A 25,006-nucleotide genomic window follows, 5' to 3' on the forward strand; every position below is an offset into this window, starting at 1 on the left:
CGCGGGCACGGTGCGCGCTACTTTAAGGCGGAAGTGTCTTTTATTGTAACGTTTTTTGAAAATGTTTGGGAAGTCCCGAGCATACGACTGGATAAACGATACTGGCATTTTACTGTACACGTTGATGCAGAGTTTGCAAACGGATGTTTGTTTTGATATAGATTATAGTTTAGGAGGCAGGCGAAAAAAAAAAAAAAAAAAAAATCAAAAAGTTTTCCTCCTGAAATGAGGGTGACGTGCGGTGAGTAATTGATATATAGATGTTTATTTTGTGGTTGAAATATTTTTAAGTTTCAAAAGTAAAATGACTAATAATGCAGAGTTACCATTTTCAGAGAGTTTAAGATACGTTAACATGCACGCCTCATTTTAATGTTTTGGAGTGGACATGAAGCCATTTTAACTAAAGGCATAGTTTGTAAGGTTGTGTGATTTAATCTATGATGCGTAATGTTTTATAAGCATATCATATGTTTGCATGTAAAATTTAAATCTAACAGTAGGCTATAGAGTGGCAACAGTACAACCTCAAAACTGAGCACAGCACTTAAATGTAATGAATTATCCCTTTGAAAGAAGAAGAAATGAACCAAAAATCAGCAAGAAATTAGTAAAAAGTACAGAAAAAAATGACCTGACAATTGATTAAAAAAAAGAAAGAAATTAAAAAAACAAACATAAACAAGACTTGGAAGCAGTGCTTCAAAAATATAATGATTCTGTAACATAATTTTAAATAATTATGATAGCTGTAAAAATAGCTTTCCCCCTAGATTTTTTCCCCTATATATTTCCCCTAGCTTTTTGACAGATGATTTTATAAATTTATTATTTTTTTGCAATCTGTGGAACATTTAACAACGTTTAAATACTTGTGAAAGTCATCTGAAAGGAGCACAAGGAAATTGACGTTACTCCAGGTTTCAGTGAGTTAATTTACATCACTATCCAAAACAATTCCATGACTTCTGATTAACACAGAACTTGCGCTGCAGTGTAATTCATGTGAGAAAAATAGAACGGGGTAATTCATGATTATCATGCATTTTATTGGAAATGAGACGAACAATACACAGGTATTGCAAGGTCAACATTTAACCTAAACTCATTACAAAGAAAAAAAAACTTCATACAAAACATCCAAACAAAAATTCTCTGAATGCTCAAACAGAATTAAAGACAAAGTACAGTAGGTGCTGAGCACACAATGCAATTATCAATCTTTATTCAAGTTGTTTTGGCTAAAATTTTTCAACAGTTCTGATAAGGTTACATTCATGTGTAAACATTGGTATGAGGCAAGACATTGGAAAACCTACAGTCATTACACCATCCATCCTTCCATTGCATCGTTAGTGGTAAAATGCAGCTGCAGGACTCGGAGGTAGCCCCTGTCTATGCTGGTTCAAACAAAACTTTTTGTTTGTGGTCAGAAAATGATTTGACAAACCTTACGGGCAGCTGGCTTTCACCCTGATTTGTTTTTGGTCAAGGACATCAACATGATTAAAGAGCGTTGTAGGTCATGTTCTGGTCCCTCAGAGATGAATATTAACATATATCAGCTTTGTAATGTGCAAAACAAACTTTACCTCCACCTTTCTTATACACTGTAGCATCTCTCATCTCGAACTGTAATGATTGTTTGATCCAGGGCACTTGTGACTAAATACATTTGGAAAACCTTTCTGGGCGCTACATTAGATGTTATAGTTGCTATTAACACACACAACCTGTCTTTGATACACTGGTTTCAAATTTCATTGCCACAGGGGGAAAAAGAAGGAATGGATGGGAGTTTTTGATTTAACTATAATAAACATATACACTGGTACGTACTGTACAGACCCAGTTCTTTTCCCAGCAAATAAGCAACGTGGCCTTTTCTGATGGAAATTCATTACCGAGACAGATTTGGGGATTGAAATAATCTATTTGTCTTTATTAATAAGTCTATGGCAGGATAGAGGAACACTTTTCACATAGCCTATACTTGTGCTAAATCCTTTTTTGACACAATTGCACCTTTCCAGTTTGGGTTTCTGCATTGGCCTTAAAGGGTAGCTGATATTTTTCAACCTAGACTAATTTTCTCATGTTTTTGTGTCTAAGTGACTAATGGGAGTAATAATATTTGAAACTGGTCAAATATTGAGAGACAGGGTGCTGGAAATGCTTATGGATGATAGCGCAATGTCAGTTAACATCCACTAAAAGTGCTTATTTTTGCCACTGACAACAGATACAGACCCTTTTGTTTAAGAGTAAGATCCTGTTAATTTAACCAGAAACAGCCCCAAAACTGCCATTGCCGAATCCCCCAGATGTCTTTTGAATAAACAGTAATTTTAGCATTTATAGAAACAGCATATTTTCACATCTAACTGGCTGAATTAAGAGTTTATCTCAGCTCAGTTAAAATAAACAGCAATTGTATTATTATTAAACACTTTATTCAAAGTCAACAGAAACAGAATGAGACAAACAAAAAAATGCCTTGATTCATATTTTCACTGTTCCAACAATCACCAACTCTGGTTTGGTTGAAATAAACTCTTAATTCAGCCAGTTAGATGTGAAAATATGCTGTCTCTATGCTTAAATTACTGTTTATTTAAATGTCATAAATTGGGTTTGGCAATGGTGGTTTCAGAGTGATGAATCTTCCTCTTTAACATTAACATCTGTCTGTAGGGATCCTTTTTATAATGTCAAAAACTTTGAATAATAATCTGAGCCTGTCTGAGGCAACAAATAAACTTTTAGTGGATGTAAATTAGTGGCACATGAATGCCCTGGATGGTTACATTGCCGCATGTTTCGCTGCTGCAGCCCCTTCGCTGAATACTGGATCAATGTTGTTCCTATTAGTCACTCAGAAACAAAAACTTGAGAAAATAAGGTCTACTTTGAAAATACCAGAGTTACTCTTAAAGTCAGCAGACTGACAAGCTTATGATTCAAACAGAACGATTTTAAGGCTTGTAATGACAACGAAACACAGTCAAAGAATTTAAGCAGGAATTTGGAAAGTTTATCGTTAACATTAAGTCCTCTCATCTTTTACATCTGTTCTTTTTTCAATATTTTTAAGGATAATTGATAATAAGAATGAGCTGTAACACAAAGACACAGATGGGTTACTGTATATTATGTCATAGTTTCTTCATAAAACCCACCAATTAATACTGTAAGGTTTTTATGTTGTATATTGGACAAGAGCTGCTATTTGGTAGTGTTGGACTTTTACAAAGTCCGATCACGAGTCACTTTGATTGACAGTTCGGGCAGTTAGGCTTTCCCACTTAACAGGCATTATCCTTTTTTTCTCTGTCATCTGAAACCAAATACTTCAAACCTCACACCGTCAGGATATGTCCAACATAAAGGATGCATTCTGAGTCATGTCCTTGGTGTATCAGTTGTAGGATCTCGGGCTCTGTCGGGGCCCTGGGTCTCGCTCTGCCACCTCTGCATGGCCTGAAGCCCCACAGGGTTCACTGGCCTGTCCTTCAGGCCTGGAGGAGAGTATGCTGGGGGAAGCTTCACCTCCGGGGTGCGTCACAGACGCCCCCTGCTGAGTCCCGGGGCTGATATTCTGGTCAGTCAGAGGGCTGGTCAGACCCAGATTGGACAGGGCATCCAGGGTGCCATCTGGGTCCACCATCATGTCAATTACTGTCAGATTGGCGCAGGAGAAACATTTGAAATTATTTCCTGTGAACTCCAAACAGACACTTGTAATTTGATGTGTAAAAACTAATGGAAAGCATCACATCCATACCGAGCAGCTGTCTTTCCACTCTCCTCAGGTCTTGAATAATGCTTGAAATCTCCTGTTAAAAGAACATAAATTTAAGAAATTAATTAGTTGATGTGATTAAGTGAGTGAAAGGTCAAACACCATATAAATCAACTCGTTCATCTCTTCTTTGCTGCAGGAATAAGCTTGGAGCAGTGCCACGGTCCCTCAGTGATGCTTTATGAGCTCTGTGACTGTGTGGTGGATAGACATATATCTTCAGGGGTTCACATGAGGCCAGGCCGGATTATAAGAAGGATTTATGACCGGGCCCTCGAGAGAAGCAGAAGTTTTGTGCACCCTAACTTTGTGCACCTGCAACAGCTCGTAAGTCTTTTTTTTTCCTCCATCAAAACAACAAGATTTGGTGTGCTCTGCTCTCCAGAAAGGGAATTTGCAAGGTAGTCAAAATGGTGTCTGCAGAAGTGATTCCCTTTGATTTGATCCTTCAGACAGCTGTAATGGTGTCAGCACTCACTGTGATTGCTTCAGTGAGTAATCAGATATTGTGTGGTTTGTACGGTTGCAGAGAAAGAAGAGTGAAACACTGTAACATTAATCTCATCCTTTGAGAAGCTAATGGATTACTTACATAAACAAACACTTAGGTAAAATAATTCATCACTGTAGCCATATCAAATTTCCCATTCAATCTGCTTTTTTTTGTATTAATTTATGCCAAACTAAAGCCAAAAAGATAACACTATGCTGATTAGACTTCTCTGAAATGAGTTTGTCTGATGACGTTATCAAAATGCCTAACAATTAACAGGCACAATGCACTTGCAAAAGTTATGGTTTGCAGAGCAGTCAGCACCTTGTGTCACCCTGCGGTGTTCTTGAGCACATTATAGTCAAATATATATTGCAGTTGTAAGTGTAAGAGGACAGAATACCCACACGCCAACACATGCACATCCACACAAGGACACATTGCCTTTTTTTATGACCGTCTTTCTGTAGAGCTATTCAGCCATGATTAATACCACATCATCATTCAGACATCATTTCTGAATCAACAAAAGTTTTCATGCTTTTCCAGACAAAATATCCAGACTGAATCCAGACTGAAATCGTCACCACAGCCAGCTTACACCAGATGTCAATATGACGTCAGAAGACGTTGGACTCTTATGCTGGACGGCTGTTAAATTTTGGTTAGAATGACATACGAAGAAGAGAGTTTTTTAAATGCCAAAAATGTCTGGACATTAACATTGTTTTGCAGTTTGTTTTTTTTCTTAATTCTTTACGATTGAATGTCATTCTACTTCAACGCGACGTTGGCAAGCGACATTTGGAATCTGTTGGGTTTTGGTTACCTAACAACACAGTTTAAAACCGACAAAATATCAACGTCATCTTTTGTCAGTTATCTATGTCAAATTTGCGTTTGCATCAGATATTGTCCAGACATTGAATTTTGGTCACCTGATGTCACAATTTAAATTCAGCCAAATATAATTGATAATGGCAATGGTGGCCAGCGGGGCACCAATGCCTGAAACATTACAACCATGCTAGCAGCTCTATGAGGCTTTAACGGGCCTGCAGAAGAGCCGCTCAGTCTTTGAGCCGCATATTAAGTCTTTGAGCTGAGCCAGAAATCACGGGGGGGCCAGCAGGAGAAACACTACTGCACAGTGGGCCGTATACCCAAGTTAATTTAAACCCAGAAACTGGAAAACTTTTTCAGCGTATGTGCCAGGCAAACAGATCCATTGGTATGAATAGGCACCACCCCTGGTCTAATATTTTGGTATTATAAAAATCTATGGGTACTTGGATTTGAGGTTAATGTTAACTTTAGCATGCTGTCATGCTCACAATGAAAATGCTGATATTCTGGCGTTTAGCAGGTTTAATGTTGACCATTTCCACTATCTTAATCTAGCAAGCTAGCATTACAACCTTTGCTATTTAGCAATAAACGCAAAGTACATCTGAGGCTCATGGGAATGTCATTACTTTTGTAAGTACCAATGTATCAGACAAATCATCTGCTGGTGCTACAGGAAAGGTTGAGGGATCACCAAAGTGATTACAAGCCAACCTGAGGGGAGCATAAATGTCTGAGCCAAATTTCATGACAATGCCTCGAATAGAGAGCCGATTTCAGTCTGGGCGAAAAGGTGGACCGACAGGCATTCCATCTCCAGAGTCATGCTGCTATCGTGTCTAAGAATATTGCTGTCTTGTCTATTTCACGGGTTTTCAGCAGACAAAACAAAGTGTGAGAAGTGGACAGGCTCATCACCTTATTGGAGCTCTTGAGCAGTAGTGAGTCGTGCTCCGCCTGCAGTTTGTTCTCAATCTCTTCCCATTTCCTTTCTTTATCCTTGAAGAGGATCCTGGAGGCCAAGTTGGTACAAAAATAGATAAAAGCAAAATACATGAAAATATTTTCAGAATACCTCTTGATAGATGTTGAATGTTATAAGTGATTTCATTCATCTACTGTAGATCGTAGGATTGAAAAAAGGACATGTAGCTGTCGGTGTAAACCTTTGTGATGTGCCACTCAGATTGTGTTGCTTGGCCTATTTTCAACATCAAGCACAAACAGGAATCTTAATATGTGTTTCTATTCTTAACAACTCTGTCCTGCATTTGTCAGTTTCTCCATATAACATTTACACCAGATTACAATAACAGCACATTCCTTCATGGACCAAATTGCTGTAGTGATGTGATTCTCACCTGATTTTGCAGGTTGTTTTGTCAACAGACTGACGTATCCTCGCTGAGAGCTGAGTCACAGATGCTAGTAGTAAACTGTCAAGCACCGACTGACAGATGATTAAAAGAAACACATCAGTGTCACTTTTAATTAGCAATGGCATTCAATTAATGTAGATGGGGAAATTGTAGAAATAAACTGTAGAATTTAAAATAACCTGTTTGAGTGTTGTTGCAGAATTTAGGTGTATTCTAGCCATGACGACTGTGCATGCCTTTACCGATTCATACATTTACACAGACATATTCTTTCTTATAAGATCAGGCAGTAGCTTTGAGTCAACTAAGACACACAGTCTGTCTCTTTAGTTGCCATGTAGGGAGCTCCCTCTAGTGGCACACTGTCATACAGACTGACATGTTGATAAAAGTACATTATGCTCCGACAGTAAACTGCTGCGCAGGTGTTAAATTAAGTTTGCATGACTTACATTTTAAGTCTGAAATATCAAAGGAGCGTTCACACTAACACATTCTGTATACTAAAAGTTCCAAATGTTTCTCCTCACTCCTGCTTGCAGTAAAGACTTGCTTGAGAAAAAAACAAACAAACTCTGGAATAGCCCTATGGTTTGCAGAATGCCTGTATATGTCAAGAGCAGAGTAAAATTTAATATTGAAATAGGGACTCACATCATCTCTATTCCATGTCTGTCGGCGGATGGCACGGGAGCTCTGTCCACCAGAGCCTCGGGGTCGAAGCTCCACAGGCCGCCCGTTGGTTCCTAAAATGCTGCTGTGCTCTGCAGAAGGACCACTCGGGTCCAAGCTGTCATCAAACACACGCTCCTCCAACTAAAACACAATTAAAATTAAATACGCAATAAATGTTACATCTTCAGTTTCTACTTGTGTTCAGTTTTGCATAATTAGATTTTATTAAGAACAGGTTTAATCTGAGTAGCAGCAAATACATGGAGATCTTAATATTTTGTTAGTGTCTAATCTAGCAGAAATCAAAGTAATAGTTTTGGAATATCTATTTACACCTGGGTGGGAGAAATGACACTGTAGCTATTGGGCTGTTTGCACTCATCCCTACAACGCTGTTATGGATCCCACTGAATGCTGTGATTGGCTAGTACCTGTCACATTGACAAATCAAGGTCGAAAGCGGGCAAAGAGGTCATCGATCTCAGATGCTCTGAGAATAAAGTGGTAAATTTATGATTTTTTTTTTTTTTTTTTTTTTTTTACAAATTTCTTGTCAGGCGGTCAGGTGATGAAGCACAAAAAGCAACACAATCCAAGCATGGTGTAATATGTAGTGGATGAATTGGTTAAATACAGCATTTTCACACGTTGGATTGGGCTTTGAGCCACGTGTTTACCTTGACTTATTATTTTTAGACTTAGCCGACTCATTATTTTCAGTTTTTAGAATGCATAAAGTTGCTGAATGCACACTGTACATAAACTTTAGCAGAATAGCTGAATAGACTGGTTCGTGTAAACGTCATATTGACACATTGCTGCAACACAGGAATATATATATACATATATATATATATATGTATATACAGGAATATACACCCGAGTGTAAATACCATAGTTGGCAACGGACATCTCGGTGCTAATAGCATCTGCCTAATAACTATATAATGTGTTGACTACCAGAGCTCCAGGGTCGGTGGCTGCAGGGCTGACTGAGTCGATCTCTCCGGCCACATCATGAATTTCTCTGGCGAGCATGGCCAGGTCTTTGGCAAGGTCCTGGCTTATCCTGATGAACAAACACAAATATAAAATCACCATCTCATATACATGGTAAAACATTTTTTCCATCTTTTTTTCCTTGGTGATATTTGTTTAATGTTCTTCATGCACTACAACACTGCACAAGCCAAAATGAAGCAATGCAAAATAATTTTGTACCTCTTTGCAGGAGAATCATTTTTGAATACTGTAATCATGACTCATGACTGTTCCCAAACTGCACTCGAGTACTTCTCACCCACATACCTGGCTATTTCCTCGCTGTGTGCTGTCCAGTCCCTCATATACTCGTCCTGTTCTCTAGAGTGCTGCTTTAGGGCAGACAGGCCTGCAGGATTAGGAGTTGCTGGGGCTGAACCTCCTAGTTGGGCTACCCGAGTGGAGGGGAACGGTCGTGTGTGGCCTTGCTTTGACATGTGGCGGTTTGAGCCATACTCGTCCTCCGAGGTGGATGCATACTCCACAGGCACACGACGCCACCGAGTGCCCGCTAGTATTAGGAGAGAAAGTTTAAATTGTACTTAAAATGTGTTTTTAACACAACATTCAGATTTATGTGGAAAACAGGTTAGCAAACAGCGAGCAATATTAGCATTTATTCTGAGTCACATTTCTGGGAATCTGACAAATGTAGGTCAAATATTCCCTCTCCATTAAGCCCTGATTTGGTCTCCATCAACTCCTGAGAAAAAGATCTGGATCTTTAACTGTTTAATGCTCCACTTTGTTCTAGGGCTTGAGGAAGAAAATCGATACAGCATAGTATCATGATTTTTTTGTGTGGCAGTATTGTATCGTTACAGGGGTGCCAAGTATTGTTTTTTTGTCATTTTTGTATTTTATAAACAATTAATATGAGGAATACAAATTAAGTAAGTAATTACAGATAATTGTATAATATTTAGTAAAGCATCAGCTGGAACATGGAATGAACGAAATGTGTGAACGTTAACACTACTTCCATTTCCAATGGGAATGGAAGGAAATGGAAAAAACTACTTACATGCAGGTGTGACATGCCCATAGGAGGACGTCCCTTTACTTTTGTCAGGCAGCTTGGAGGCGCTGTTGGCTCTTGCTCTGGGTCCAGACACTGAAGTAACATTAGACCCTCTCAGTCCTTGTCTGATGGCATAATCACCTGCAGCACTGCGGGCCCCCAGACCTCTACTCCTTGTCACAGTGGCCTCTGAGTCACTCTGGGCGGACGGGGAGCCCACCCTCGGCCTCCTTGGCTGTGCCAGAGCCTCTATCCTGGACATTCCTCTTTTTGCCATCCCCGTCCTGGATGTGGAACTAGCGGTGGAGGCCTCGGAAGCTACAGACATGCGGTCAAGATCAGCAGGTTCGGTGTCTGAGGAGTCCCCGAGCCGGGCTCGCCTCAACAGAGATGCCCTGGTGGGCCTGGGCTTAGGAACACTAGTGGTTTTACTAGCTGTGGAGGAGGCTGGAGGCTGGGTGATTTTAGCCCGACTGGACTTGGTGCTCGCCCCCACTGTGGTGCTCCCAGTCTGGGCTCTGGTATGTGAGCTTCTAGATTCCTGTGTGGAGGTGGGCTGGGAGTCAGAGAGGAGTGAGTTAGAGTTGACATCATCATCAGTGAGGTCCAGGGAGGTCCAGGGGCGGCTGGGCTGCGCAGGCCCAGATGCCCTGGTCTTGACCCTCCTGTCCTGGGTCTCTCGGCCCACAGCGGGGCCTTTGCCGGATGAGCACACCACCGTTCTCTCCTTCTGCTGTCCTGCAAGAGTCCGACGTTTCTGGATAACTTTTCTCGCTCCCTCAGCCTGGCTTACTGTGCTGGTCGTGTCCACGTCTGACTCTGGGGACATGGAACCTTCGATGGACTGACTTGGTGGATCACCTTGGTCTGACACAGTGGTCTCTAAAAAGGCTGCCACAGCTTCTGAATCTTTCTGCAGTGTGGCACTGTCAATGCCGGTCTCCTTAGTCTGAGTCCTGCTGCCCGTGAGCCCATCGATTCGAGGAATGAGCTCAATAGGCACGTTGGAGCTCGGTTTCTCAACAGTAAAACTCTCCTGCCTCAATAATGGCTTCCCACTGCTTTCCCTCGCCTTCTCCTCTTCCTTTTTCCTCCTCCGTGCCTCCTCCATTCTTTTCTCCCCGCTAGTCAGTGGACGAGGGGGGAGCTTGGCCAACACACCTGACCGTCCTGATCTCCCACCAGCACTGTCCTGCGACTTGGCTGGTGAGGAGCGACTAGGGCTGCCACCATGACTGCCCACACCTCCAGAGCCATGCCGATTCTTTCCTCTGACCATCTTCTCCTCCTGGCTCTCCTTCTCCTGTAACTCCGTGTCTTGTTTCTCCCCCATATCTGTACGCAGGCCTGCACCTGGCGTCCTCCTTCCGAGGGAGAGCTCCTCACCAGGCAGCTGGGGCAGAGTTCTTCTCTTACGCTCTGTGTAGCCAGATGAAGTAAATGAGGCTGAATGGCTGGATTCACTTATTTCTGCTGAAAAGAGAGAAAAAATACTGTTAGTAAAGTAGGTCCTCAGATAAATGGGTATTACATTGATGGCGGATGGTGTGTGAGTAGAGCTGATGCAGTGGCTTTATAGTTTTAATTCAGTGATTTTCTTTCTGCCAGATGAACCATGATATGTTTATGTTCTTCATACTTTAATGAATCGTTGGGAAGTGGGGCCCCCAGAAATGTTTCATAGCGGTGGACAAAGATAAATATACAGCTTTAATTTAAAGGAGTAAAATTACTGTAAGGAATAAAACATTTAATGGTAACAGGCCTTCTCAAGTTAAAAGGAGACTTGTGAATACCCATAGATTGCGTTTTCATTCGGATATCGTGAGGTGAGAGTTTAAGGGACCCCAGTGAAATTGGCCAAAATTTAGCCAAACTATAGCGATATCTAGCCCCCTTCCCGACAAGCTATGCGGACACGGTTGATATCAATGGATACCTTGGGATGAAAAATGAGCACACAGCCTCTTAAAGGCAGAAATGTTGGTGTCAAAACATTTTTGCTGGGAGAGGCGCAGTTGTACCACGTGGCAACCTTCGGTGACTATGGTTAACTTCTCCCTACATGACAACTATACTGGGGCTGAATTTTCATATAACTCATTTAATTTTTTTTTTTTTATTAAGGCTTAAAGTTATGAATAATGCAGGTTGGGTTATTTTTGGGTGACAGACTGTCTGCTGATAGTGTTCTGAGCTTTTCAGTCAGATCCACCCTCTCGCCCAAATATTTTTGGATCCAAAAATCAAAATGTCGGCTGCCAAAATACTGAACTCGAAGCTTGAAGAACAAGAGTCCACAAACCAAAAGGCGATGTCGCAGTAGCTACTTCCATTGTTTCTACAGTCTATGAATTGTACCAGGCGTTCCTTGGCCCCTTGGCTTCCCCTCGGAGAAGTCATTGTTGTCAGGCAGTGTCATTTTTATCAGGCTGAAAAATGCGTGAAAAGGTCCTTCACAGAGTTACAGCACAGAAAGTGGTAGCTAAGGCCGCACTATGTAACTCCAACTTCAAATGAGCTGACCAAGCAAACATTTTCTGTCTTTTCTGTTCAAATTTGACATGAGTACCTCTGTCCTCTGTCACCATGATGTGACTCTCCCCTCCTGATCCCTCGGGGTCTGTTCTGATGTGACTGGCGGCCAGAGTAGCCCACTGTGAGACCCAGCGAGGACCACCCACCATTAGTTCTTCAGATAGTACCTGGACAAAACCAGCATGAAAGATACCAGAGAAACATTAAAGTTAGTGTTTAGATACCTGACAACTTTCTGGTTTAAATATAAAAGTTCAGTTTTTGCACCTCTGTCTCCATGCGTCCTGGCTTTCCTCTGTCTCCTGTACCAGACCTCTGAGAGGAGACCCTCTCTCTTTGCTCAGCACCCCCCATCCTGGACACACACACACCCTCCTGCTCATCCACACCAAACACCTGTGGCACACACACACACACACACACACACATATGCAGAAGTGCACAAGCATACACATACATAGATGGAAATTACTCTTTTATGATATAACCAGAAGCTGCCTAGACATTGGGCTTAATCCTAAATTTTATTTCCTCCGCACCTTGTCGATCATTTTCCTGGCCTCTTCCTCCTCATGATCTCCATTCTCCAGCTCAATGGTATAGGTCCCCCTGTCACTATAATCATCCCCATGGTGATAGCACTCATCACGACTGCTCTGCTGATGTGGTGCCGAGCCACGTCGCCTCTCCACGAATCCACCCACCACTTTGGATGTCGAAGACTTGCGACGGCGTGCAGGACTGTCCTCCTCTGCAAACAGCCCCTCTGGCACATTAGCGCGACCCTCTCTGATCTTCATCCCTGCACCGCCCCAGAGCCCCCACGAGCGTTCCTCCATCGCTGCAGCCCTGCGTTGCTCGCCAAGCGCATTCTCTGAGTCGCTCTGAGTACCGTCCTCATGTTTACTGCCTGGCATGGGAAGGGCGGAGAAGAAGGGAGCAGGTCAGAATGTAACGAAAGACACAAGGAGAGTAGAAGGAAACAGGAACGACAAACATCCTTTAATAAATGCAGAAACGTGCAGCAGAAATGGGTGCACATACCTTTAAGACTCTTCAGTTGTACAGGCACATCACTCTTCACACTCTCCCCATCATCCTCTGCAACCGTGTCCTTCAGAGCCAATGGCAGCTCATTTTGGGCCAGCCAGTCGGCGACTTTGACCTCCGCAGCTACCATGGCTGTCTGGAGTGGACTCAGCTCCTCCCCGACGGCCCTTTTAGGACGTGGCCTGGTCTCCGGTCCCACCTTTGCCACTCGATCTTTGACGGTCACTTTACCTGATGCCCCGGGGTCAAACTCAATGGTGAAGGAGGCGTGGCCATGGACCGGCTCTGCAGTAGAGGAAGCAGCAGCCTCTTGCTCTCGTGAGGGGGCATCACCACTCACTTTACCTGCTGAGTGAGAATCCTTGGTCGGGATCTCAAAGTAGCTCGGCTCCTGATTGGAGGCTGTATGCGGGGCAGACTTTGAGACCTCTGTGCTTTTCTTTGTGTCTGTCGGAGTTAAAGCAAACATGTATTTAGCTCCACTTAATCCACTAAAAGTAAGGAAAGTAGCTATAGTAGCTTAAAGTTGCCGAAAACAGATCCAATCAAAAATTAATATGGATATTAATATAGATTTTCTAAGTTAATTGCCGTATCAACTACATCATAGATCACATAAAGCAGGCTCTTTTGCAGGAATGTAAATACCAGTTTCAGCTTTTTCTCTCTTCCGATCTGAGCTCCTTTCCTCAGGCCTCCCAGGTTGCTGGTCCTCAGCATCTCCATCTCCCCACCAGGCCGGCTGGCCATAGAGTGGCGTGATTCTGTGCAATACTGCAGCATCCCCTGGCAAAAACAGCCCGTCTAGTCAGATTGGTCTTACAGTCTTACAAAATGTAAAACTGCTTTATTCAGTAGACCCTTAAAATTGCTTTTGTTGTCTGACCAACAGACCAAAAATTAAACATATTCAGTTAATAAAAGTCTAAAACGAAGAAAAGAATAAGATAATCAAACTCAGAATCGTGATCAGCTAAAAATTGTTGAGAAACTAATTGCCTGACCTTTTCAGCACTAAAACACTTAAACATAACTAACCATGAATATGTTACCCTGTCACTGACTTTGTGAAAGTGGCATCCAAAGACTGAGATCTGTGTCATCGTTGTAACCTTCATCATGCAGACTGCAAACTTAGAAACTCTCACCTGTTGTCTTATCCTCCACCCTGCTTGCCTCGGGGGGCTTGGCGGTGGCTCCCTCACACGCTGGCGCTGGTGCTGCCTCGCAGGGTTTTGCCTCAGATTTGGATGATTCCGCCTCTGGAGGTTTCTTCTGGTTCAGCTGCAGCTGGCTGCTTAACTTTTCATGCTGACAGACAACAACAGCAAGGAGAGTTTAGAGAGAGATGGAGGCAAAACATGAATATGCTGCTAAATCTATATAGAAGGGCAGCCAGATTTTGTTTATTGGACATTTTAGAAAACACTCACGTCTGACATATTTATGGCGGATAAGTCCAGACTGTACATTTTCTTTCTTTTTTTTTTTTTATCTCAGTGAACGCATATAACTGAGGAGACATTCTGAATATTACTGCCGGACTTTCATCTTTCCTCATTAAGATGAAATCCGATCCTTTCTACAGCTACCTGGGCAGTTTGCTGTGATGAAACAGCAGATTCATCAATCTTGAGAAGTAGTATTTTGCCCAGTTCAGCAAAACTCTTCGCTGTCTTAGACTAAAATCCACCTCTATCAGTTTTTTTTTTTTTTTTTACACACTGATGAAAAAAATACAAGAACTTTCTGGTTGTACTCTGTGAGCAGGCATATTTACTCTCTGTTAACACATGAACATGCACGAGGTGCTGTCTGACCTTGAGGGCCTCCTCTGGAATATGCAGCTCTCCTCGAACCACGGTGAACAGGTTGGTATGTGAGGCAGGTTAAGGTGAAAAGATGATGAGCTCTTTGCAGGGGTGACAAACATGCACTGATAGCCTCATCTATTATGCAGCAGGCAGAGTGCAATGAGCATTCACAGCTATTCAGGAGCAGATAAAGTTACAGTGTCGTCCATGTGCACTGACCTTGTGCTGTGTGTCACAGGGTTCAACAGATAGACAAGACCATATTCAAAAGGATATCGTATCCAAACCTCAATTTGTCATCAATTTTCAGCGTTACGTAGATTTGCTCCTGTATTCTGACATCGTTGACAAATGTCTGCAAACAGAAACAGAGACTGATAAGGAACAGCAGATTTATTTGGGTACTTAAGTGAAGCAGTGTTTGTGTATTGATCGAATTGCATCCGGAGCACCTAGTACTGAAATAAAAAGCAATTACCAAAGTATGAACTGAATGCTTCTTGAAATAGATATTTACTGATTGAAATTATAATTTTGTTATGTTTACACTGTATTTTGGCACAAGCCAGGTCTGTTTGTGATATGACAGTATTGTTGTTAGGCTTATTTGTAAAATGGAAGTTTTGTAGAACAATTTTAATACTCCTCAAAGTTCAATTGATCAAAACTCATATTTGCAGCAAAGAATTTTTTTAGACAAATAGAGCAGGGGTGTCAAACATATGGGCTGGGGGCCAGAACCGGCCTGCCAAAGGGTGCAAACTAGCTTACTGGATGACTTTGCACACCTAATATTGATGCACTTGTGAAGGCTAATTTTGTGTTTAAGCTATGAGTGACAGTCTATATTATCGCCAAGTCGCTGTTGAAGTGTAGTTACGACGTCACAGGCTTATGTGTGTCTGCTACTTGCCAAAAAGCACCTTGAACATCTTAAGTTTGTATTTGGTAAAAATATATTTATGCTTTTTATTTAATTTCTTAGCCCCATTTTAACATCACGTTTCGCCGCCCTATTGCATCCCTGTGTGCACCGCAATGCACAGAAAGCTAGCATAGCTCAGGCTGTGCTTCAAAATTTGTTCACGAAAGGCTGTTCATAACAATTTGCAGGTGTTTTTGTTAATAGGTTTTTATGCATTAGTTTTACTGGTCCTGCCCAATTGAGATCAAATTGGGCTGTACGCAGTCCATGAACTAAAATGAGTTTGACACAGATACTTTTCTATAGTTTATAGATCCTGAATCAAATAATTTTAAGATCCCTACTGACATGTTTTAACACGTATGAAAACAACCTGCTCGGAGTATTTTTTTATAATAATAATTTGCTTGGAATATTACACTGAAAAGTCCATTCTCTGTGTATTTTCACATCATAACTGTAATATCACGTTATTAGACCATGATGCACTCCAGACTAAATTTGATGTCACAAAATATTGCTTGTGTTAAACTGAGATTTCAGATGAGCTCTGAGCAACTTTCCCACTTTAGCAGATCGATGTAAAAACAGCCTTCTTGTGTCAGTGCACAGTATAAAACTGATAATATACTGTATGCCTTTAGTATACTTCTTGTATACCATGTTGGAAGTTACGGTTGTAAGGTTTTGAGTTACAGTTATATTGCAAATTCTAAATATTGACAGAAAGATTAAAATTTTTATTGCAAATGCATATTGGTCCTGAATATCGATTGTCGGTCTCATTAACTACTAATAATCAGTATTGGCCCTAAAAAAACAATAATGGTTGACCTCTATTATGTACAGATGCATAGAAATTCAGTTATTAATACACTCTGTCATCAGAGATGGTGTCTTTTCTCTCTGCATTCAGTATGTAAGGCTGTTAACAGAACACAGAACAGCAGATAAATAAAACACTTACCCCATTTAAGCTGCCCAGGTCTTTCACTTTATGTTCATCGGCATTTGGCTCATAGTTGATGACGGCGTGCTGCTTGTCAACGCTGCGGGACTGAACACACAAAATCCAGTCAATCACTGTAATCCACACTAATCTCAGTGCTTTAGATAATAATCCATCCGAGATGAAGACATGACAGCTCAGAGTACTGTACCTGCAGCATGAGCTCACAGTCATCCCTCCCCACAAAGATCATCTCTCTGGGGAGACGATGACGCGTCCCCCCACCGCTCACCAGGAACCAGGAAGTCAGACTCATCTCTGCCTCGCTAGCTCACCTTTGACCCTTAATGCATCCTGCTGAAAACAGGAACAGTGTCAGACAGCAGTTTTCCATCTATGAGTCTTTTCATGAGACATGCTTTGATCAGTAAAAAAAATCTGACAGCGCTAACAGGCGTGAATGAGGCACGCTGCTTCATACAAGAAGAAGAAAACATCTGTAAATGTTAGTGTGTAATATGCAAATGAGCTATTTCAGGTATTAGCTAGAGGCCAATTATGAGACAGATTTAGTGATCTGTGGGCCTGGTGCCCCAGCCCTAATGCTGTGCTTCTTTTTCACCCATTCTCTAAGTGGGAATGATGGTGGGCTGTTAGCAGCTGTAGAAGAAGTAATGCTGTTCTCTACACCCTCAATGTAACTATTCTAGACTAGTGCAGCTGATGAAGAGTTGAAGGAAATTTGTTCTAAATTACATTTGAACACAGGACACACCACAGGATGACAGGCTTTGTTCCAACTTGACAGAGAGGAAATACTCTTTCTGGCTCTACAAGACTGGACTTGGTAAATAAATGAATTAATTAATTGATTGCTGCAAATACGTTGTGTAAATCCTGTATCACTGACGATATCTACCGGTGTTGTCATTCAGATTGTGATCACAGACTGCAGCCTGTGATGACAATTTTTGTGCAAGTGGGGGGGGGGCTCCAAGATTTCGTGCACAGGGGCCTCTACATTTTTAATCGATACCTGGTCTCTTGGTAGTCATTATGCCTCTTCTTCGGGTTCTGTGTCTCTCTTTGAAAAATTTGTGTCAGTTTTGGGGGGGGGGTCTCCTTGTGATTGTTTTGTGTCTTTTTTTTGTGTCTTTGAAGTCATCTTGTGTATTTTGTGGTCTCTTTGTTTCATTTTGTAGTCAATTTTTGTCATTTTGTGTCTGCTGTTCCTTTGCATCTCGTTTTGGTCTTTAAATATAGTCTCGTCTCTTTGTAGTTCTTTTGTGTCTTCTGGTAATTTTTGTCTCATTGTGTGTTTTGTGCCTATTTGCAGTCATTTTATGTGTGGTTGGTGTAGTTTTGTGTCTTCAAGGTAATTTTGTGTATTTTTTTGTTGCTTTATAGTCGTTTTGCATCTCCTTGTGGTTGATTTGGTTAGTTTTTGTAGTTGTTTTGTGTCTCTTTTGGTCATATAGTGTTGCTTTGTGATAATTTTGTGTCTCCTTGTAGTCGTTTTGTTGTATGTATGGAGCCACTTTGTCTATTTGTGGTTGATTTGCAAGTTTTTGTAGTTATTATTTTATCTCTTAACAGTTCCTTTGCATCTGTTTGTAGTCATTTTGAATCTCTTCCTGGTTGTAATGTGTTAATTTGAGTGACATTGTGCAGTTAAATGCTATGGGAAGCCCTGACAGTGAGAAGCACCTGGGCCTGTGCCCAGTAGGCACATTAAGTAATCCATCCGTAGTATCTCCTGAGGCCACTGACATGCCCATGCCCAAGTGTAAAAAGCAATAATAGATTTCCAACCAATAGGCATTTACAATAAAAATGAAAATCTCTCTGTCAAAATTTAGAATGTGGAATATAACAAATTCCAACACAAAACTTTGTTTAAATGCCTTTAATAAATATTTAATAAAATCTGAAACATTCAACAAGATATACATCAAGTTCCTAGAAACTTTTTTAATAAAGTTAAATTTAAAAAATGAATGAACAAAATAGCTCCCTGCGGTTTTAAAAAGTAAAAGTTCCTCCCATGCTGACACTTTGTTTGCTTGTATTGTAAACTGCATTCCTTGGTGTCAGTTGAGTGTAATACACACACGTTTTCATTCATTAATTTTATCAGCGATTGATAAAATAAGATGCTGATACAGATAATCACAAAAATGCCAAATATTGGCCCTGATAATCAGCCAGGCCAAAAATCTGTCGACCCCTAGTAAAATTTGCACAAAGAGAGGGAGGAAGTGAGGATGACATAGGGTTCAGTTATGAGGAAGGCATCCAGAAAGATCAAGATAATGATAAATGTACATTAGGACAGCTAATGTAATTTGATGCTTTGCAGAACAGATCTGAGAAATTCAGGAAGTCAGGAGACAGACACAGAGGATAAAGAGAGCAATAATGTTTGTTTTTTTTTTGTTTTTTTTCCTCTTGAAAACCCACATCTCTGCTCCCCATGATTCTCTCATATGATTCCCGTGCAGTTGTCAAGACTTCACATGCACACAAACCAGCACAACAGCTCTTTTCAGTGAGACAAACAGCTGGTCGTCTCTCTGCAGGAGCATCATCAGCACACAGGCCCATGCTGACTCACGCTATGAACAATCATCCCATAGGTGAATTAGTGGGATTTAATTACGCACACTTTGTCATATCTGGGGCTCCTTTTTTGTGTGTGCATCATCAACTCGATCCCAATGGGACCTGACAGCCCCCCTCTCTCTCTTCTCTCCCTATGGAGGGTTAACCCTTATATTGGCCTGGCTTCTAGTGGCCCAGATTTCCCTTTTAGACGCTTGACCACACACGGCTCCATCCACGCTCAGTTATAAATCTCCCCTGCAAATGACAACACGTCAAGTGAGCTTGCCAACGATCTGTGGGCAACCAATGACAGAGCCTGCTGCAAATTAGCCCAGTTAGGCCGTGTCTCAGCCCAGCGATCACCATGAAGCCATTTAATAAATCTAGCAAAAAAAATACACCCAAAAAAATAACCTATTATACAAACACCATGCACATTAACGGTATTAATAAATGTACAGCTACAGTGTGTGTGTGCCGCGAATGCTTATTACCGACGTGTCATCTGAAGCGCATTGATCCTATAAAACGTTCAGGATACGTTCAGGCGCTCTTTAAACCCCAAAGAGGCTAATTTAGACAGATTTACGATAACTGTTCTCACGTGTTATTGTAAATCAGGTTATGGAGGCTGTTGTGCAGCCCAGGCTCTCCCCCGTTATGGACGACATATAGGTTTGTCGCACAAACACAGCGATGCTCATTTCAGCACCCACGGTGCTGCAGCAGAGGACAACACAGTAAACCTGATGCAAAAATAAACAGAGGAACACAGATGTCACTCACCAGGTGCTCCGCGGACAATCAGCATCGGTTATGAGGAGGATTATGAAGAGCGCTGCTGCTGCTGCTGTGAGCCGCCCAGCCCAGCTCCTCCAGCATCACTGTGTGTTAGCCTGCAGGTGGCGCTGTGCGCGCATAAAGGATGAGCACAAGAGGTTATGTAATACTGACAGCAAGCCGTAAGTGGCTCTTATTAGATGAGTAGTTGTGGATTTGGGACAAGCAACGAGCGTACGAAATTTAATTCATGTAAAATGATGGTATATAGATCAGATCTAGATATAAAAATAAGAATGGGAAATTGATAGTGTAAAAGGAATACATGGTTTATCATTTTTATTGTGAGACAATTTGTGTGTAAAACCTGAGCAATTTGGTTTGATGTCTTTCAGAAACATGGTAAGGAAGGCAACATCAACTTAACCAAAAGAAAAGCAAAAAAAAAGGAAAGGAAAAGTTATGTTAAAAAAATTAAGAAAAATACCTGAAAATAAGTGAAAATAAATAATTAATAGAAAAAGAAAAAAAAGAGAATCACCTAAAAAGTGTTATTTTCAAAAAAGTGTTCATATTATATATTATATTTTTCTGTTACACAGTTGTAAACGTGAAATTAAAATTATAAGTAGTTTTCTAGACATTTTCTGCCTATTTTTGACAATTTTATAATAATCCTCCCTTCTTTTAATAAACTATTTTTTATAGGCCATTTTCTTGTCACCTTTTTCTTATTTCTTGCATTCTGTGGAACGTTTAATGTTAAGTTGGTCATTGCCTTTTTTTGTCCATGTTTTTCATGCAGCATAAGAAAACTGATGTTGATTCAGGCTTCAAAGGGTTAAGGTTATAACCCATTTGAGTAGCAATATCATAGTATTAGTTTTCATATTTTATTATTAAATTGTAATTTACATTAAGACAAAATAGTTCCACACCATTATGGACCCTTTAAAGAATTGTAGCTAGCTCAGTGCTGTATCATTAAAGAAAAACTTGCATCATTATTTGATTTTGGAATCAGTTTCCAAGTGCAACACTAGATGGGGTCAAAGATGTGAGCTGTGATGTGGGAGAGGGTATAGAGCTAATCGTCGACTCTGAGTAATTATGGGACTTCATGACTGCAGGGGCATAAATGTAAACAGTGTAGGCAGTGTGGTTGCATCGGGGCCCGATGGTTGAAGAGGCCCCTAAAGAAACTGAGCACTACAACAATGTCTTCGGTAGAGAACGGGCCCTTTTCCATGAAATGAAATGCGCATATATTCCAAGAACAGCACATGATCTGATAAAAATGGTGCCATTCACTATACAAAATGCTCTTAAAAAGATAAATCCCTCTCCTTTGTGTTTCTCTTTTCATCATCATTTTCTTATAAAATGGTCAGTAGCATTCGATAAAATAATGTGTTTATTCGCTTATTGTCAGTAAACTATTTTAAAAAAATCTATCAACTATTCACCTAAATGAGTAATATTGATTAATTAATCGTGAACTAAGGCCTGTCAGTCATAATGTGCACTGGGACCCATCATAACTACCTTACGCCTCTGCATGGCACCAAATCACTAAAACTGGCATTTAAAAAAAAAAAAATCTAATAAACTCAAACCAAAACACTAATCTCTGGAACCAAATGAGTGTCATCACAAAAAGTTTAAATCTGTAACAGTATGAAACTAGAACAGTGGCAGTAATTTTTAGCATAGCGGAGAAACTTAAACACAGGCATGAAATTATTTGATTTGATTTTTTTATTCTCTTTGATGTGTTTTTAAGTGACAGTGTTTTTTTTTCTTTATGTCACTCTTTTTTCAGTGTCAGGTCTTTCTGTCACTGCTCTGACATGCTGTGGCAGAGTTTGAGATGAGGGGGCAGGGAGACCGTAATTTACATAAAAATAAAAAAAAAGTGGAAAAAGAAAGGGCTGCTGCTGTGGAGAAAAATATTTTAATCTCATTCGTTTGGAAACAATAGAGAAAGTGTGCTGATATTAACAAGGCTATCACAGTTCAGATTGGCCTAACATGCGCCCTATTGCTTGTACATACAATAAGAGAAAGATATTTCTTTTCACTTTAAATTTATAGGTTTGTATTTATTTATTTATTTTTTAGCGTTTGCAGAAATCAGTCAGATTTATTAACCCCTCTAGCACAGGTTATTCAGCTTGACACAGACACTCTTAATTAACCTAAAACTTGTTTTAATCTTTAACGGGATGTAAACCGTTCAGTCAGTTATTTTGTATTAATGTTCATGTTAATTGATACACCAGAGCTGGTGCCTGCGATGTTGGGTGCCACGATGACACTTCTACCTTGTGCACAAACTGAGGCACCAGCGGCAGGGGTTAACTCAGAGGAAGATGAGGAGGAGGAGGAGGAGGAGGAGGAGGAGGAGGGTGGAGGTGAAGGTGGTGGTTTTGCAGCTTTTGATCCACCTGGTGATGAAAGAGGGAAACAAAGAATAATTTCTCACTTTTCTGTAGATGGAAGCTTTGAACAACAGATCAGCTGAAAAGAAAGAAAGGTAAAAAAATAAGGTAAAAACACACTACGAACATCTACTAGAAACTCATCATCTCCCCCACCTTCAAATGCTGACTTTAACTTCTCCGCAGCGTTGTTGTGGTTCATCCTCTTCAAGATTTCAGCAGTCATGTTCACAGCTGTTTCTTCACCGTAGCAGTCTATCATCCTGCTGACTGTGTCCTGCCGGTCTGCATTCTCTAGGTAGGCCTTACGAATGGGCTGACATCCGTCCAGCACTGGCTGAGTGAGATTCCAGCGAAACCTCTTGAATTCATCAACACCCAGCTCATCCAGAGTGTTTAAGATAAGAAGAGGAACCTGCATTTCTGACCACTGAAAAGAGGAAATGTAAGCTTTCAGTTTGCAAGTTAGTGTGGAATTTACTGAATGTTGAAGGTGCAGTTCAATCCAACATGCAAGTTATGGCCTTCAAAAAGTGCATTGAGATGTGTTTTTGATTGTTAGATAATGATGTAAGTTTCATTTATACCTGAACTTAAAAAAAAAACCCCAACAGATCATTCTTTCATAGGGGTTTAATCTAGAGATGGCAAATTTGAAACTTTGAAACACTTTAACACTTTCAAACCATTGTTTAGAAACATTAAAAACCTGTTCGCTCAACATCGGCATCCATGGGCAGAAGCTGGCATTGCAGTTAACACTCAATGTTTGTATTGAAAGCTCCATTTTTCCCATCCCAAAAGGCTACAGGTGTCATGCAAATACAATCAAACCATCAATCATTTATTTACTTCTTGTAGGATATAGTTACTGTTTCTAAGCATTATTATGTGACCTAATGATTCTGGTCCTATGCTATAGTTGATAGTGCAGACACCCAGAAATAATACAATGCATGTTTTTATGCTTTGATGGCTGTGGGATCATAAATTACAGTTTGATGGGGGTTTCAGTGGTGCATCTTATCTACTTAACAGTATGAATGTAACAATTTTGTTTACACAGTGTATTTTAGATTTATTGTAGGAGCTGAGCTGGAAATTCACAGGCATTCATTATTCATTATATTACATAATATCTATCCATCAATCTATCTATTAAATGTGGCACAGTCCTCACAAATCTCCCAGTTTAATCAACACAACACCTCAAATGCCTGCATGTCCCATTGTCCTTTGGTATAAAAACATTTGTCCAGGTTTGACCTGATAACGTGACCGTGTCGTGCCAAAACCAGACATGGCAAACGTTTCGGTGCTGAAATTGCAATCTCTAGTTTAATATATCTGTACAAATGTAACATGTTAATATTGAAGGAACAGTTTGTACCAAGGTCAAAAATTCACATTTTTGCTCTTACTTTTTGTGCTATTTATCAGTGAGTTTCAGAGTGTCTGAGATATCAGCTCAAACCAGATGGCACTTGGCTTGTGGTGCTCAAAGCAAGGGGGAAAAAAAACTCAACAGCAAGGTCTCTTTCCGGAAATCATGACTCGGTTACTCAAGATAATTCACAGACCTTGTTAGTATTTTCGTATAGACACATATAACACACCCAACAACTGAATCAACACACTTTTCATGGACGATAGGCTCATGCTCATGACGGCGTGATAAAAAAGCACTGTAGGTAAGAGGAGATGTGTGAATTTTTGGCGTAATATAACTTTTCATAGTCCAAACAATCAGTCAAATGTCTACGAAAGGTCTGTGTTGCATGTTGTACTACTTTCTCTTTTTCCATGTTTCCTATTTATATCTCATACATGTCTAAATCAACCAAAAATTGTTTCAGATTAGCCTGTTCAGAAACAAAGATTTGACAGATCAGAAAAATCTTGTTAAAATATTTTTTTGATTTTAAAAACAGAATATAAATCTAGTCATCATTGTTTTCATGATCCAGTGAATTATGAGAAGAACAAAACAAGCTATGCTGATCAATGACCATTAAAATCAACCCGGGACAAACAATTAAATTGTATGATCATTATAAAGTCACATTTTAGGAAGTTTACGCATTACTGCGATAGTTTAATTAAGACCAGGCGATTGGTAGGAACAGTTTTTTTTTCTTTTAATGTCAAAGTGAATATCTTACCGTGGCTCCAGTGATGACACCGTCGTCCGGACAGAAGTGAATCTACTGAAGATGCAAAATGAAGACTGCTCTAACTTTCAGTCTTATACGGTGAACTAAAATTTCACAACTTCAAACCGCAAGAACATGAGTTCAGGTCCATGTTACAGAGAACAAAACTGACTGACACACAGAGTTTGATAGTTCCTTTTTAACAAACCCATGTGAACATGGGACAAAGCACGTCTGGTAACCACAACAAGATGTTTCCCACAAGAAAATAACATTTTCTCTTTGTCTGGTCAAATCCACTCAAGTTGAACAGCTCACTGATTAGTATTGATGAGGATTCATACAACAGATACATATTGCTTGCAGAATGGATTATTTTTGAGAGCTAAGGGCCCTGCAGAGTGCAGTTATCAGGTATTCATTATTTTAAAAAATGACATATTTGCTGGAAAACTTGTTTCAACTTGTTGTCTTTTCTTTTATAAAATCTTGTCA

General features: G+C 40.4%; 2 protein-coding genes and 1 long non-coding RNA gene across 7 annotated transcripts; 1 reads left to right on the plus strand and 2 right to left on the minus strand.

The window, feature by feature from the left end:
• The first annotated feature begins 12 nt into the window (after window positions 1-12).
• LOC148189964 (uncharacterized) lies at window positions 13-22,448 on the plus strand. 3 transcript variants are annotated; one of them, XR_015776238.1, is made up of 3 exons: window positions 13-241; window positions 3,942-4,129; window positions 22,413-22,448. It is a non-coding gene; the product is annotated as an uncharacterized LOC148189964 (long non-coding RNA). The 3 variants fall into 3 exon arrangements; XR_015776236.1 differs by lacking the exon at window positions 22,413-22,448 and adding an exon at window positions 6,515-7,167; XR_015776237.1 differs by lacking the exon at window positions 22,413-22,448 and adding an exon at window positions 4,845-6,032.
• On the minus strand, window positions 1,029-20,028 carry cep170ab (centrosomal protein 170Ab). 3 transcript variants are annotated; one of them, XM_088075786.1, is made up of 19 exons: window positions 19,924-20,028; window positions 16,745-16,887; window positions 16,552-16,641; window positions 14,933-15,014; window positions 14,666-14,721; window positions 13,994-14,156; window positions 13,494-13,631; window positions 12,840-13,292; window positions 12,335-12,705; window positions 12,063-12,191; window positions 11,830-11,962; window positions 9,261-10,730; window positions 8,504-8,747; window positions 8,156-8,264; window positions 7,175-7,336; window positions 6,503-6,591; window positions 6,060-6,153; window positions 3,785-3,836; window positions 1,029-3,678 (listed from the first exon to the last, which is right to left on the minus strand). In XM_088075786.1, the coding sequence occupies exons 2-19, from the start codon at window positions 16,847-16,849 to the stop codon at window positions 3,419-3,421; spliced, it is 4,200 nt and encodes a 1,399-aa protein (XP_087931912.1). In that variant the 5' UTR covers window positions 16,850-16,887; window positions 19,924-20,028; the 3' UTR covers window positions 1,029-3,418. The 3 variants fall into 3 exon arrangements, with proteins under 3 accessions (XP_087931912.1, XP_087931913.1, XP_087931911.1); XM_088075787.1 differs by having other exon boundaries at window positions 9,261-10,727; window positions 16,745-16,890; window positions 19,924-20,026; XM_088075785.1 differs by having other exon boundaries at window positions 16,745-16,890; window positions 19,924-20,026.
• Window positions 21,657-24,657, minus strand: LOC121941770 (caspase b-like). Its single transcript, XM_042484641.2, has 3 exons — window positions 24,521-24,657; window positions 22,515-22,788; window positions 21,657-22,364 (listed from the first exon to the last, which is right to left on the minus strand). Exons 2-3 carry the CDS (start codon window positions 22,777-22,779, stop codon window positions 22,162-22,164), a joined length of 468 nt encoding a protein of 155 aa, XP_042340575.2. The 5' UTR covers window positions 22,780-22,788; window positions 24,521-24,657; the 3' UTR covers window positions 21,657-22,161.
• Window positions 24,658-25,006: the final 349 nt, after the last annotated feature.

The sequence above is a fragment of the Plectropomus leopardus genome, chromosome 3 (assembly GCF_026936395.1).
Source record: "Plectropomus leopardus strain MGB_pleo_1.0 chromosome 3, ASM2693639v1, whole genome shotgun sequence".
Classification (NCBI taxonomy): Eukaryota; Metazoa; Chordata; class Actinopteri; order Perciformes; family Serranidae; genus Plectropomus; species Plectropomus leopardus.